This window comes from Impatiens glandulifera, chromosome 1, assembly GCF_907164915.1.
Source record: "Impatiens glandulifera chromosome 1, dImpGla2.1, whole genome shotgun sequence".
In the NCBI taxonomy this organism is placed as follows: domain Eukaryota; kingdom Viridiplantae; phylum Streptophyta; class Magnoliopsida; order Ericales; family Balsaminaceae; genus Impatiens; species Impatiens glandulifera.
The window spans coordinates 136158264-136172074 of NC_061862.1; the positions used below are offsets into that span (position 1 = coordinate 136158264).

Below are 13811 nucleotides of genomic sequence, written 5' to 3' on the forward strand. Positions count from 1 at the left end.
CGGACCTGATCTCTCATTGTTATGAGAGTATGTAGGCAGTTCATCTCTAGGTTCGGTCCTAATAAACCAAAACCCCAAATATTGTAACAAAGTCACAATTAGGACTTCGATGATCGAACCGTGAAGAAATATATTAGAAAGTGAATAGAAAATTTAGAGAATGAAAAACAAACTGGAATGAGATTCTGTCTATTGAACTTATTAGAATAAGAACACGATTACAAACCTTAAATAAAGTAAAGCATAACTAAGAGACATGAAGAGTCTCATTTACTAGATAAGACCAAGAGTCTTGGACAATCCAAGAGGCTCTTGAATAATAAAAAAACACATTAATTATTATTATTACTTTAATTTCTAACACTCCCCCTTAAAGTGATGCCCGATGAACTAGTCCCAACTTAGATCGTAGATTTTCGAAAGGACCTTTAGGAATTGTTTTTGTGAAGATATCAACAACATTATCTTCACTCCTTACTGCAACCATCTCAATGATTCCCTCTAGTACTTTTTCACGAATAAAGTGATGCTCCAACTCAATGTGTTTTGTCCTCGCATTAAACACAGGATTCGAAGTCAATTTAATAGCACTCAAATTATCTCCATGGATAGGAACCGGCTGATCAAACTTGACATGAAAATCCTCCCAGAGTCTACGAAGCCATATGCACTCTTGTGCTACGTGAGCTGATGCTTTGTATTCTGCTTCTGTTGTAAATAAGGATACCGATCATTGTTTTCTGCTACTTCAAGATATGCTAGTGTTTCCACAATGAAAAACAAACCCAGATGTGGACTTTCGATCGTCTCGATCTCCAACAAAGCTATCATCTGCATATCCTTGCAAGACGAATTTTGAATCTTTTTCGTAGAGTAGACCAATATCTAGTGAGGTATTAATATATTTCAGAATTTTCTTCGCTTCTTCGAGGTGTGGTTTCCTTGGCTGCTGCATGTATCGACTCATCACTCCAACTGCATAAGCAATGTCATGCCTTGTTATAGTTAGATAAATCAGACTTCTCACAAGAGCACAATAAGGACGAGGATCTGGTATACACGTTCCTTCGTCTTGACTGAGTCTAGGATTTACGTCGAGAGGAGTATAGCTCTTTTTTCCATCAGTCATACCAAATCTTTCTACCAACTTCTTTTCATAGTTGATTTGCGATACAAATAAACCTTTATCAAAATTTTCGATTTGTAAACCAAGGAAAGTTCCAAGTTCACCAAGCTTCTTCATCTTAAAGCGAATCGATAACTCATCTTGTAGACGAGCAACCTCATCATAATTACTGCCCGTCAAGATTATATCATCCACATAAAGAAGCACCACCACCATTTGTCTTTGACTCTTCTTTATAAATAGACTTGAGTCGGATTCTGAAGCCTTGTACCCACAAAATTGAAGATATTCTGCAATCTTTCCATACAAAGCATGCGGGGCTTGCTTTAATCCATATAGTGTCTTCTTAAGTCTACAAACCAACTGGGGACCATCAGTCTTCTCGAATCCAGGTGGTTGTTCCATATATATTGGATGATCAAGTTCTCCGTAGAGAAATGTATTATTGACATCCAATTGCCACAACTTCCATTGAGAACTTGCTGCTAAGGCCAACACAATACGAATTGACGTCATCTTCGCAATTGGGATGAATGTTTCCTCGTAATATTCTCCATACTTCTGTGAGAATCCTCGAGCGACCAATCTAACTTTATATCGATCTATGCTTCCATCAGCCTTTCGCTTGATTCGATACACCCACTTACATGTGATTGCTTGAGTATCAAGAGGCTTCAGAACAACGTCCCATGTCTCATTCTTCTTGAGAGCATGCATTTCCTCCTCTATTGTTGCCACCCATTCCTTGACATTCTTTGCTTCATTATAAGAAGTGGGTTCCACGTCGTCTATTGCGTTTGCCAAGAAACAAGAGAAGGTTGTTATAAAATTATCATCCCTAAATCGAAGGGGCCTTACAATGTTCCTTTTTGGTCGAGATTCTCCATTCTGTTGTTGAATTGATTCTTCCTGATGTGGACTTCCTGTTAACCTTTCACCTTTTGCTCCTTCATCTACTGAAGTATCTTGAGCCAAGTCAGGGCTCCCCTGTCACTATTATCACTACTACAGGAGCTTCCCGTAGACGTGGAAATGGGAAGATTAGTCTGAACAGTTTCCTCAACATCTTTCATGTAGTATGAAGAGATTTCTTCGAAAACATCATCTCTCGACATAGTGCATTTATGGGTTGATGGATCCATACATCGCCACCCTTTCCTTCTCTAGTCATAGCCGACGAACACGCATTTGACTATCTTCGCATCCAATTTGCTCCTTCTCAAGTCTGGAATATGGACATTACAAGTAGATCCAAAAACTCAAAAATGTTTAACATTTGCCTTAAAACCAAAAAGAATCTCGAATGGAGATTTAAACTCATTTGGGCTAAGTGAAACTCGATTGATGACATGAGCAACACAACTCATGCCTTCTGCCCATAACTGCCTTGGTATATTCTTCATATGCAGCCAAGACTTACAAGTCTCTGTAAGGAGTCAAATCTTCCTTTCGGCTATCCCATTCTGTTGTGGGGTCTCAAGACAGGAGAGCTCTCTTTTTATGCCATTTTTCCTACAAAACAATTCAAACTCTTTTGAGCAAAATTCCCCACCATTATATGTCCACAATACTCGAATTTTCCTTTTTTATTCTCCTTCTACCGTCTCCTTGAACTCGAGAAATTTAGAGAACACTTCAGACTTCTCTTTCACAAAGTACATCCAAGTGAACCGGGAAAATCATCCACGAACAACAACATATATTTACTTCCTGAGTATGAGGCAGTTCGAGTTGGTCCCATCAAGTCACTATGAACTCGATTCAAAAGACCCTTACTTCTCGATACTGAGTTGTCGAATGGAAGTCGATGAGCCTTCCCATATTGACATCCTTCACACACACTTCCCTCCTCAATTCTCAGATCTTCAGGTAGACCTTTGACAAGTTTCTTTCGAGACATAACACTGAGCTTAGTCATATTGACATGCCCAAGTCTTGCATGCTATAGAAAAAAGGTGCTTTTGTCGTTCACCTTTTCTATGTACGAATTTGAAGCTGAAAGGACAAAGAGATAATTTATTCGAGTTCCAGTATGAACCACATCCGCCTTGATTTCTTTCACGTTCCTTAAGAACTTCACATCATGTGGACCGATAATAGCAGATTTCCAGCGTCTACAACATTTGCAACCGAGAAGAGATTCTTTCGGATTCCTGGAACATGATAGACATTCTTCAAGGTAATAGATTATCCTTTGTCGTTATCAATGACAACCGATCCTTCTTTTTTAACTTCGTGAACCGAGTTATCTACCGTGATAATGGAACTGCCCCCATTATGAACTTGACTCGACGAAAACACAGAATCATCTCCAGTAACGTGATGTCCGCACCCTGAATCAACGATCCACCTTTGATCGATTTCCTGTTTACCATGAGACGCCTCTGTTTTATTTTCCTTCGAAGCCGTCACATCAACATGAAAAGCCTTGTCCTAGTTCTTCTCAACACGCTCGTTAGACTTTTCTCTGAGATTTGAACTAACAAAATTTACATTCAAATTTACTCGACAATCTCTCTTGAAGTGTCCAGTCTTGCCGCACCTGAAACACTTAAGGGGCTTTTTAGGAATATTTGAAGAATCCTGACATGTTTCTTCCTTCTTCAACTTTCCCTTTTTCCAACTCGATTTCTTCACGAACAATGCATTATTCGACTCCTCCTTTATACTCGTTCCATCCATTTGTGCGGCCAACGACTCTTGAGATGACAAAAGATTTTCAAACTCCTCGAGTGAAGGTTGTTGAGCCCAACCTTGAATCGAGGTGATAAATGATGTATATTCAGGTCGAAGTCCTCGAACAATATGTCTCTTTGTTCGAGCCTTTGAGATTTTCTCATCTGGGTTCAATAAAGAAATTTCTGAGCATATATTCTTTATCTTAAGAAAGAACTCCGAGACAGATTCGATTTGCTTTGCGGCTGCCAACTCGTTTTCAAGCATATGGAGACGAGTCTCGTTCTTCTTGTTGAAAAGACGATCAAACGTTTCCCAAATCTCACGAGCAGATCCACAACCGATGATGTGCTCAAACAGATTGTGGGAGATTGACCTCTTCAACACAAATTCTGCCTTCGCGTTGAGTCTCTTCCACTTCTTCGATGCTTCCGCATTTTCAGCAACATCCTCAGGAGCTACATCATCATCGTTTACGATGATGTCTCACAAGTCTTCCGCAACCAAGTACGATTCCATATATGTTTTCCATATCCGGTAGTTTGACTGGTTTAACAACTCCAAACCGAGTCCAGCTACACAACCACCACTTTCCATATCGAATAACAACGATATCTTCTTCAACAATATTACCAAAGCTCTGATACCATGTAACGAAGTCATAATCAGGACTTCGATGATCGAACCATGAAGAAATATATTAGAAAGTGAATAGAAAATTTAGATAATGAAAAAAAAAACTGGAATGAGATTCTGTCTATTGAACTTATTAGAATAAGAACACGATTACAAACCTTAAATAAAGTAAAGCATAACTAAGAGACATGAAAAGTCTTATTTACTAGATAAGACCAAGAGTCTTGGACAATCCAAGAGGCTCTTGAATAACAAAAAAAAAACGTTAATTATTATTATTATTACTTTAATTTCTAACAAATATTTCTTACATGACATTCACATCAAATGTTGTGAACTACGTTCAAACTTGATTTCTCTTTTGATGAGAATACATAGACAACATATCACTAGGTTGGGTCTCAATAAAACAAAAATTCAAATTTACTAAACATACACGAACATAACTATGTTTGGACTTAATTTATTATTTTATGAGAATATATATGCATCTTGTCACGAACTCAGTCCCAATAAACTCAAAAACACAAAACTCTTATGTCAATACTAGAGTCATTTTTATTAAAATAAAAATGATGATAAAAACAAAAACAATGACATTTTTTCAAATTCTCATTAAAACTAAACCATGTCTAAAATGATATCTCTTTGTTACGAGAGTACGTAGACAACCTTTCACGAGGTGTTGTTAAAATAAAAACAAAGTTTTAGTCATAGCTTCAAGAAAGACAACGACCCTTCATGAACCCTCTACTCCAAAAATTGCATAATAGAAAAGACGAAACATGAAATAAAGGTTTAGGAAATGAGTAAGGATGTATGAAAAATTATTTACCCTATTGACGTTCTCTAAGCAAGGCAATGTAAATTTTGAGATTCAAGTAAGGTTCTCTCTAATTGGATCTTTCTCAAGACTTACATAAGCTTAAACGGTTGGTGATTAAGAGGGAGCTTATGAAAGATGCCCATCCAAACTCGAAACTATGTTGTCAATGGAGACAATGTCTCATCTTAGACAAGTTATGTAGACGGACCTAAGAGAAAAAATAAAATAAAACATATCAAACAAGACTGTGTTGGTTGAAATAAGAAAATCATCACTTGTATTTATTTAAACTCTTGTCCAGTTTTCCAAAAGCAAGAACAAGGTGTCTCAATTATATCAGATATACTCTGATATCGATAAAAGAGAGAGTAAAAAAAGAGAATACTCAAAAAGGTTGACATATTAAAATTATAATTTGTTCTCAATCTAGGCCCTTGTCTAGTTTACAGATACAATAACAAAAATATATCGATTCTATTAGATATACCCCGACTATAAAAGAAAACTCAAAGGCCTTAGAGTTCGAAGCACACATTGCCTTATAAATCCGAGAAATGAGACTAAACCTAATGACACATGGTTGAAATATTAAGCATAATTTAACTTTGAAATGAAGTTTAAGAAAACAAATCCCTCGAAAAAACTCAAGGTAAAACGTTTGTGCAAGAGGTCGGATCCATAATTTACGGCCTTTATCTCGAAGAACAATAATTGCACGTGGTCTCCTCTTTGAAACATTCAGAATAACGATGCACATAACCGATTTATGAAGATAATTCGATTTAACTTCACTAATGTCAAAAAGACTAGAAAAAGGGTCTAATTCCTTACTTGAAGGCGCACTAAATAGATCGAAAGTCTATTTTGTATTGGTTGTACGGACGAGTTAGAAAATAACAAGCACATCCAAAAGTTTTCATAGAGTTATAGTTCGACAAATACTGAAATAAAACTTCATACGGAGAACGTTGATCAATTGTTGAAGTATGGAGCACGTGCTGACTGCTGAGGCATGTGACCTTAAAGTAAGACTCGTTTAAGTGAGGTGGCTGAGTTTTCATTCAGCAATGTCATTTTGTTCACTTATTTAGGAAATTTCCATAAACTAATATTATTGATCACACCAATTTTGTAATCGAAAAAGAAAACAAAAAACTTAACAATAAATCAAAATTGACAATTTGAAATTTAGACAAAACTGATGTCAACAATTTAATTGTACATATCAGTCTACAAATAGCTAAACGATTATGTTAGACCAATAATAAAAATAAAATTTTGAGTAAAAACATATGAAAATATATATTTATATTATACCGAGCCATTATGTTAAAATTACTTAAACCTACATGGAGTCCTTTCATATGGATGGATCTTTCTAATTGTACATTGATCAAGCTAAGGGAATCTTGGTTAAACCAATCAGGTTAAAGGAAAATGAGATTAAATGAAATTATTGAAATGTTTCATATCATTGTCAGTGTGATAAAACTGATCATGAATAAAATTAAAAAATATATCAGAACTTTTGAAACAAAATAAATAAATAATTTGAATTTTTTTATATTAATAAGCTCTCTAACCAACTAAACCATAAATATTTGATATATATAAATAATAATAATAATTTTTGATATATATAAATAATAATAATAATTTTTTTTTATAGAAATAGATTATATACACTTTTTCTTAAAAGTAATTTTAAGTATGATTTAGACAATTTTAACTGATCGTCAAAATTATTCTTTCAACTTAAGACACACTTAATTAAAATTAAACTCCAAATCTTGGTTCTTTTAAACAAAATTTTTGACTTTTAATAACATTCTTAACACTGAAATATATACATTTCATTTCATAATTTTATTAATTTAATGAATAAATAGTTCATAATCTATGAACAAATAAGGTATTTAGATCGATTTAACGCATTTGTCCCAAATTTATTGAGCTAACTCACAATTACATTGAATTTTTATTAAGCAAGTTTCTTTAAACCATATATGATATTGTGTTACATTTTTTTTAGTTTAAATTGCGTTCAAACGTCTTAAGGTAAAAGTAAATAACAAAAAAAATAGTTGACCTTTATTCTCTTAAGAACCATTCTAGTCACTTAAATGCCAATAAGAATGATTTTTTTCATCACATACAAGCTCCCCTTTTCGGATTGAAGCGAACACGTACAACATAAATTCTTTGAGACGATCGTACCATAACTTTTCCTTCGAATAATTTTTTATTTCTTTCTTTTCAGATTGTCCATCACATGATAAAAGAAATTGGTTTTCAGTCTTTCGCAATGTTATTGTTAAAACTACCCAAAAATGGACAATATTTGCTGGTGAATATCATTCAAAATGAAACTCGAAGTGAAAAAGAATATAATGAATGAATTTTTTAATCTTCAAACAAATGATGCAATGTAAGCTAGACACGAAATACCTTTTTGGTCTATGATATTGAGTTAACCCTCTTATAAAGCAATAGAAAAAAATAGTAACATTTTCAGATTCGATTTTTATTGTTGATTTTAAAACGGAGTCTTACTGGTTTTCCATTTGATATCTAGCAAGCCCAAGTTCATATCAAAACCGACTCAAATTCGGTTCTTCATCATCATCTTTCTTCTAATTTCTTCATAATTCATCGAATATTTCGAATTTCAGTCACCGCAATCAAGATGAGACAGAGAATCGGAAGGAAATCCATCTGTTTCATTATTACCATACTGTTTTGCTGCACTCTTCATGCAATTGCTGAAGAATCCTTCGATGTCCGGCATCATCTCTCGACTGTAACAAGGTCTTACTCTCTATCCACTCATATTTCTCTACATATGATCTGTCGAAGAGAATATGTAAGCAATTTCACTTAGGAAGCATCAATCTCTTTACGTCTATGAAAATCGGAAAAATCTACAGATATGGATCTAATACAACTGAGATCCTGACAAACAAGTATTGTATCTGTTTACCTTGTGGCAATGAAATAGAATCTAATGCAGCGATAGATTAACACGACATTTCCTTTACGTTTTTCATGAACTTCATTAATTGGATTATTAGAAATATACGCATCTCTTATTGGTTTTGAATGTGTGATGAGCAGGTATGACGCCGTGAAGGATATACTTGACAATACGTTTTCACCTACTCCAGTTCCAGATGAGTGTACTCCTATCCATATTAATCTCGTGGTAATCTTTAGTCTTATGTTATGTTTTTTTTTTACTTCTCAATTCTGTACATTTTCTGCTTAGGTTTAGTTCATCAGTGCAACACTTATAGTAGGTCAATTCTAGCCAAGGATTAACAGGTTTAATAAATGATGCTGGTAAAAGCCCTTGATTTGGTTACTATAGACAACTTAGTTCATTCTGCTCATAGTTAACAGTTTAAGCAATGATGCTAGTAACAAGCACTTCCATTTACCCCACATTTTTCCATGGACAAATCAGTTCATATCAAGGCAGAATTGCATAAGGTTGTATTCTAAATGCTTATTATGTTGTTTTGTAAGCAATTGCACTTGATGGTTATATCTTGTATATACTAGATTTCTCTCAAGAATGTCAAAACACAAAGGCAGAGCCCTACTTAGAACTGTCTCTTATCATGATATTGATAGTTATGCATACAAGCATCCTGAACGTTTTATCTCTTCTGATTTTCTGCTTTGTTGGGAGTGGGGACATACTTTATTCACCTTCTCCAAAATGCTATATGCCACCAACATTGATGTCTTTCTTTAAATAAATTGACTACTTATACTAGACATCTGTTGCTTACAAAACCATGCTCTGGTTGCTTTAAATAAAATACAAAATGCATAAAATAAATTAGCATGGTTACCAGAGTCTTCCAAGTGTCTTGTATTGATATTTCAGTGAACAAAAATTCTAATGTGAAATTATTGGAAGGGCAGGCTAGGCATGGTACCCGTGCTCCTACAAAGAAGAGAATTAAAGAGCTAGATAATTTAGCAATACGGCTTAAGCTACTTCTACAAAACGGGGAATCAGGGAAGAAAAGTTTGGAAAAGATTCCAGCTTGGGTACATGATTGGCAATCTCCATGGGTAGGGAAGGTCAAGGGGGGAGAACTAATTAGTGAAGGAGAAGATGAGCTATATAATTTTGGGGTTAGAATCAGAGAAAGGTTTCCAGAGTTGTTTAATGAAGATTACCACCCAGATGTGCATGTAATGAAGTCAAGCCAGGTTTGTCTTCAACCCTACTTGGGAAGTGTTTTGAGTAATTAAATGCTGATTGGACAATGTGGATTGTTTATCTTCAAATTTTCCATCATTGCTTGATTCTTTTGAATCCATGTCTCTCATTATTTTCAATACAAAACACAATGAGGTAGATTCCTCGGGCATCAGCAAGTGCAGTAGCTTTTGGTATGGGCTTATTTAGCGGGAAAGGGAAACTTGGACCAGGAAATCACCGTGCTTTTGCCGTGATCAGTGAGAGCCGTGCAAGTGATGTACAACTAAGATTCCACGATTGTTGTCAAAACTATAAGGTATGGCAGTCAATCTTCTTATTCCTTTGTATAAAGGTGCTTTCTGTCTAATGATTTAATACACATACCTTTGCCTTAATTATCCGAATTCTATCTAGTTATGATCTATTATTGGATCACATACATGGTGGTTGTTAGTTGGCTATTCTTGATCTAAACTAGTACGTTGCTTTCTGATAACAAATAGATTTGGTTATAGTTGCCTTCAAGTAGCTGTTTAATCATAAAACTAGGATCAAAGTTAGAAAGTTGCATTAATATTATAGTCAGGGACTAGGCATAAAGGCAGGTAGGAGTCTTGCTTATTTTTTGGGCTCCAACCCACAAATAACATATCAATTGCCCCAGGCCCACACTAGGGAGAAAACTATTTGAGAAAGTAAAATGAAAGCTCATTGTCACAACATTTTTGAAAAATGAAAATTTCATTAGAAGGTCGCATCAGCTATGATAGATATATGGTCAAATAAGTACAAGTCATAACTAAAGTTCTGGAAAATCATAAAAAAACTCAAAAACGCAAAACATCCAAGAAGAGGGTGGTCCCACAAGTAGGACATATGAGGGTGCGATGAAACTCAATCTTTCGGTCGTTTCCTTCCCCTAGCATTGTGGCCTGCTCTGTTGAATCTTGTGATATTCAGCATTTGTGTAAAAAAAGATAGGGATGGTAAAGATGGTGACATGTGTCTTTTAATTTTTATGATTTGTGGATGGTCTTATTTTTCTCTTTTTCTTTATTGTAGATGTTGGTTTATCTGTCTGATATTCATAAAATTCTTTCAGGTTTCATGATTTTCCTATATATGTCCAAGTAGCTGAAAGTTTAGTGTTTGCCCTTTTATGTTTGTTGTTTTGCAGACTCTCAGAAAAAGTAAGCAACCTGAAGTTCAGAAGCTAAAGTACCCTATCTTGGATGATATTACTGCCGCATTAAGGAATCGATATGGTCTAAATTTCACAAGACAAGATACTTCTTCCATTTGGTTTCTCTGCAAGGAGGTAATGCTCTCATCTTACTTTTTATTTCCTTAAGAGAATATTGTCTGGATATTCACAAATACCTTCTAATTTTTGCAGGAAGCTTCCTTGTTGAACATCACAAATCAAGCTTGTGGCATGTTTACTTCTTCAGAGGTAATTAGACTGATCAATGTTTACTGCTTATATTTTTTTTAAAGGTACTGATTATATTATTTTCTAGTTAGGTGTTACTGCTTTCAAGTTGTTTGTCCATTGATGTATTTAAAATTATACACATGTTTGTTGTTTAGGTTATAAACTTGACATTTCTTTTCTACAGACTATTAGCATGCTAACTCTGTAAATGAGTATAATACATATTCCAGGTGAAGTTGCTCGAGTGGACAGATGATCTAGAGATGTTCATATTAAAAGGTTATGGAAATGCAACAAATTACCGAATGGGACTACCACTGCTCAATGATGTTATCCAGTCCATGGAGCAAGCTATTAAGGATAAAGAAGGTAAAATTATTTCTGTTGTTCTGTTACATTTTCACATCTTCTTTGTTGTGCCCTTACTTTTCATGACGAAAGGGATTAAGTGAGCTTCCCCTGCAGAATGAAATATTATGGTAAGGCTTTATAGAAATCTTGTCTATACTAGCTATGGCTTTCATCCTTGAAGTAGAAATGAGAGCATGAATTCAGATCCCTAGTATACAGCTTTCCATTTTCATAGTAATGTATTATCTCCTGTGTGATTAGCTCTTTATACAATGTCGTTTTATCTTCCGAGAACTCCAATGCTCATTACACATTCATGATTGAATCCATTAGTTTTCTTCATCTTTTCCTTTTTCTTTTTAACTTTTTCATTTGGGAATCTTTTACTTTTGCTCAATTATATGCATCGCCTTGGATGCTAACGATGGACAGACTGCTCATCTCTTAAAATTGTCTTCTTCTAGAAGCACGTGCACCCGGAAGTTACGAGAAAGCAAGGTTAAGATTTGCTCACGCAGAGACGTTGGTTCCATTTTCATGTCTAATGGGTCTCTTTCTTAAAAGATCTGGCAAGTGCTCTCATCTTATACACACCTTTACTTTACCTTCTTTTTCTTTTTGTAGCTACTGTTTTTGGTTGCTATGACTGTTGGGGTTTATTCATTACTGGACTCCTAGCTTTTCCCACCCAGCCTGTTCTTTTCATGATTCTTACTCTGCTTTCATTTTTATTTCAGATTTGGAAAAGTTATTAAGGGAAGAATCGTTACCATTTCCCCCAAAACCTCCGCAAAAGAGAATTTGGAAGGGAAGTATGGTGGCTCCATTTGCAGGGAACAATATCATTGTCTTATTTAGTTGTCCGAAAAAGACTTCAAGCCAGTACTTTGTGAAAGTTCTGCATAATGAAAAACCAATTCCTCTGCCAGTAAGCTCTCGTTGTTTCATTCTTTAATTTTTTTTAACACCCTATTCTGGAATACATTGTTTGAAACTAATTATTCCTATGACACACTGTCTTATATGTACACAGTAGCATTACATATTTCATTGACCATCCAGTTATTCACCTGGCTTGTCTAGAAGCTCTTTGTATCTTTGTGTTTTTAGTTTTTGCTCATGATGCTTTATGGTCTCTGTCTACAGGGTTGTGACAATTCTGATTTCTGCCCGTTTGAGGTTTTCAAGGTACCTGATTATTTTGTTTTCAACTTAAGAACATTGGTTATACAAGCAAATTATCTGTTACAGTTAGTTAGAAATCCAAGAGTTAGAAATGAATATATAAGGGAAATTTTAAAGTGTGCTTATAGTGCAGATGCATAAAGGACAGTATTGTGAAATATCATTGATAAACAAAACGAAGAAACCTTGGCCAAGTTAATGACATATAGGTCATGTTTGATTTTCATAACTGGTGGTAACTGTAGGGTAGTGGGTGACAGTTGTGAATAGTATTGAAAATGTGTTTTGTTTTGTATTCTGGGTTTTGAATTTTTTAGTTGTTTCAAAAAGTGTGGTTAAAACACGGTTAATAAAACTTTGAATATGTGTCTGAATAAGTTCTCTGTTTCCAAACACGTGATTATATTCTGATCTGACCGAAAAAAAAGTGGTTTCCATATGGGGATACTCTGACCAGGGTCTTAGATTGGTGCATCTTTTCCCTTTACTGAAGAAACCTGTCTGTTATTTTTTCAGGAAAAGATAGTTGCACCTCATCTGAAATACGATTACAATTCGATTTGTGATAAGGAGATAGAAGTCGGAGAAAATCTTTCACTGGCAGGAAAGTTAGCAAAATGGTTTGGTTGGCATAGCAGTGCATCCAATGTGTCTCCTAAAGAAGAGTTTTAGTGAAATGAATATTTTCGGTACAGTTCTTCCCCTGAAGTAATGTGTTGTTCTTGCTTTTTAGTTTTTGTTTTGACAAATGCAACTCATACAAAACTTATATACATAACCGACTTCTAACCCGGAGTCTTAACTTTTAGGGCCATATCTGTTACTGATGTTTTGTGAAGGTAGCAAATTGGCTTACTTTTCTATGAGATATTTTTTTGTCAATCTATCTGATTTTTTCGTCAATCTATCTGATTTTTTCGTCAACGATGGCTATTATATTTCAATTGCTGTTTTTAGGAGGTTTGATTTCAAGTTCATAGCTATATCTCGCTTAAAGTTAGTAATTGTTTAATTTCTGTGCTGACGTGTGGTGTTATGGAAATTGGTCATCTTCTAGAATGTCGAACGATTATCATAATCATCATAATAGATGAATGTGTTTTCTTTTTTGTTTTGTTTCGGCTTTCTAACCATATATAGATCAACATTCATATCATTCCCATTTTACTGTCAAGAGCGATATGCATCTTAGTGAGAAATCAAAAGATATTAGCCTAAGCACAAAAAATTATAATAGAGGTGTTATTTGCCTGTGTAGATGACATTTGTGATAACATCAAACTTTGGAAAAGAGATTCATAAACTAAAACTACAATTGGCTCAAGCATTTGGACTTAAAGATCAAGGAAATTTGAAATAT

The 13811-nt window shown here is 34.8% G+C and overlaps 1 protein-coding gene across 3 annotated transcripts; it reads left to right on the top strand.

Annotated features, from left to right (window-relative positions):
• The first annotated feature begins 7802 nt into the window (after window positions 1-7802).
• LOC124919861 (multiple inositol polyphosphate phosphatase 1) lies at window positions 7803-13314 on the top strand. 3 transcript variants are annotated; one of them, XM_047460224.1, is made up of 11 exons: window positions 7803-8072; window positions 8379-8466; window positions 9195-9488; window positions 9638-9796; window positions 10658-10798; window positions 10877-10939; window positions 11152-11284; window positions 11734-11835; window positions 12004-12194; window positions 12413-12454; window positions 12968-13314. In XM_047460224.1, exons 1-11 carry the CDS (start codon window positions 7951-7953, stop codon window positions 13121-13123), a joined length of 1491 nt encoding a protein of 496 aa, XP_047316180.1. In that variant the 5' UTR covers window positions 7803-7950; the 3' UTR covers window positions 13124-13314. The 3 variants fall into 3 exon arrangements, with proteins under 3 accessions (XP_047316180.1, XP_047316179.1, XP_047316178.1); XM_047460223.1 differs by having other exon boundaries at window positions 7805-8072; window positions 11731-11835; XM_047460222.1 differs by having other exon boundaries at window positions 7805-8072; window positions 10877-10933; window positions 11146-11284; window positions 11731-11835.
• The last annotated feature ends 497 nt before the right edge of the window (window positions 13315-13811 follow it).

Coding starts and splice junctions, on each gene's coding strand:
- LOC124919861 (XM_047460223.1), top strand. CDS start 7,951: ATGAGACAGAGAATCGGAAGGAAATCCATCTGTTTCATTATTACCATA. Junction 8,467..9,194: donor CTATCCATATTAATCTCGTG/GTAATCTTTAGT, acceptor TTGGAAGGGCAG/GCTAGGCATGGTACCCGTGC. Junction 9,489..9,637: donor ATGTAATGAAGTCAAGCCAG/GTTTGTCTTCAA, acceptor ACAATGAGGTAG/ATTCCTCGGGCATCAGCAAG.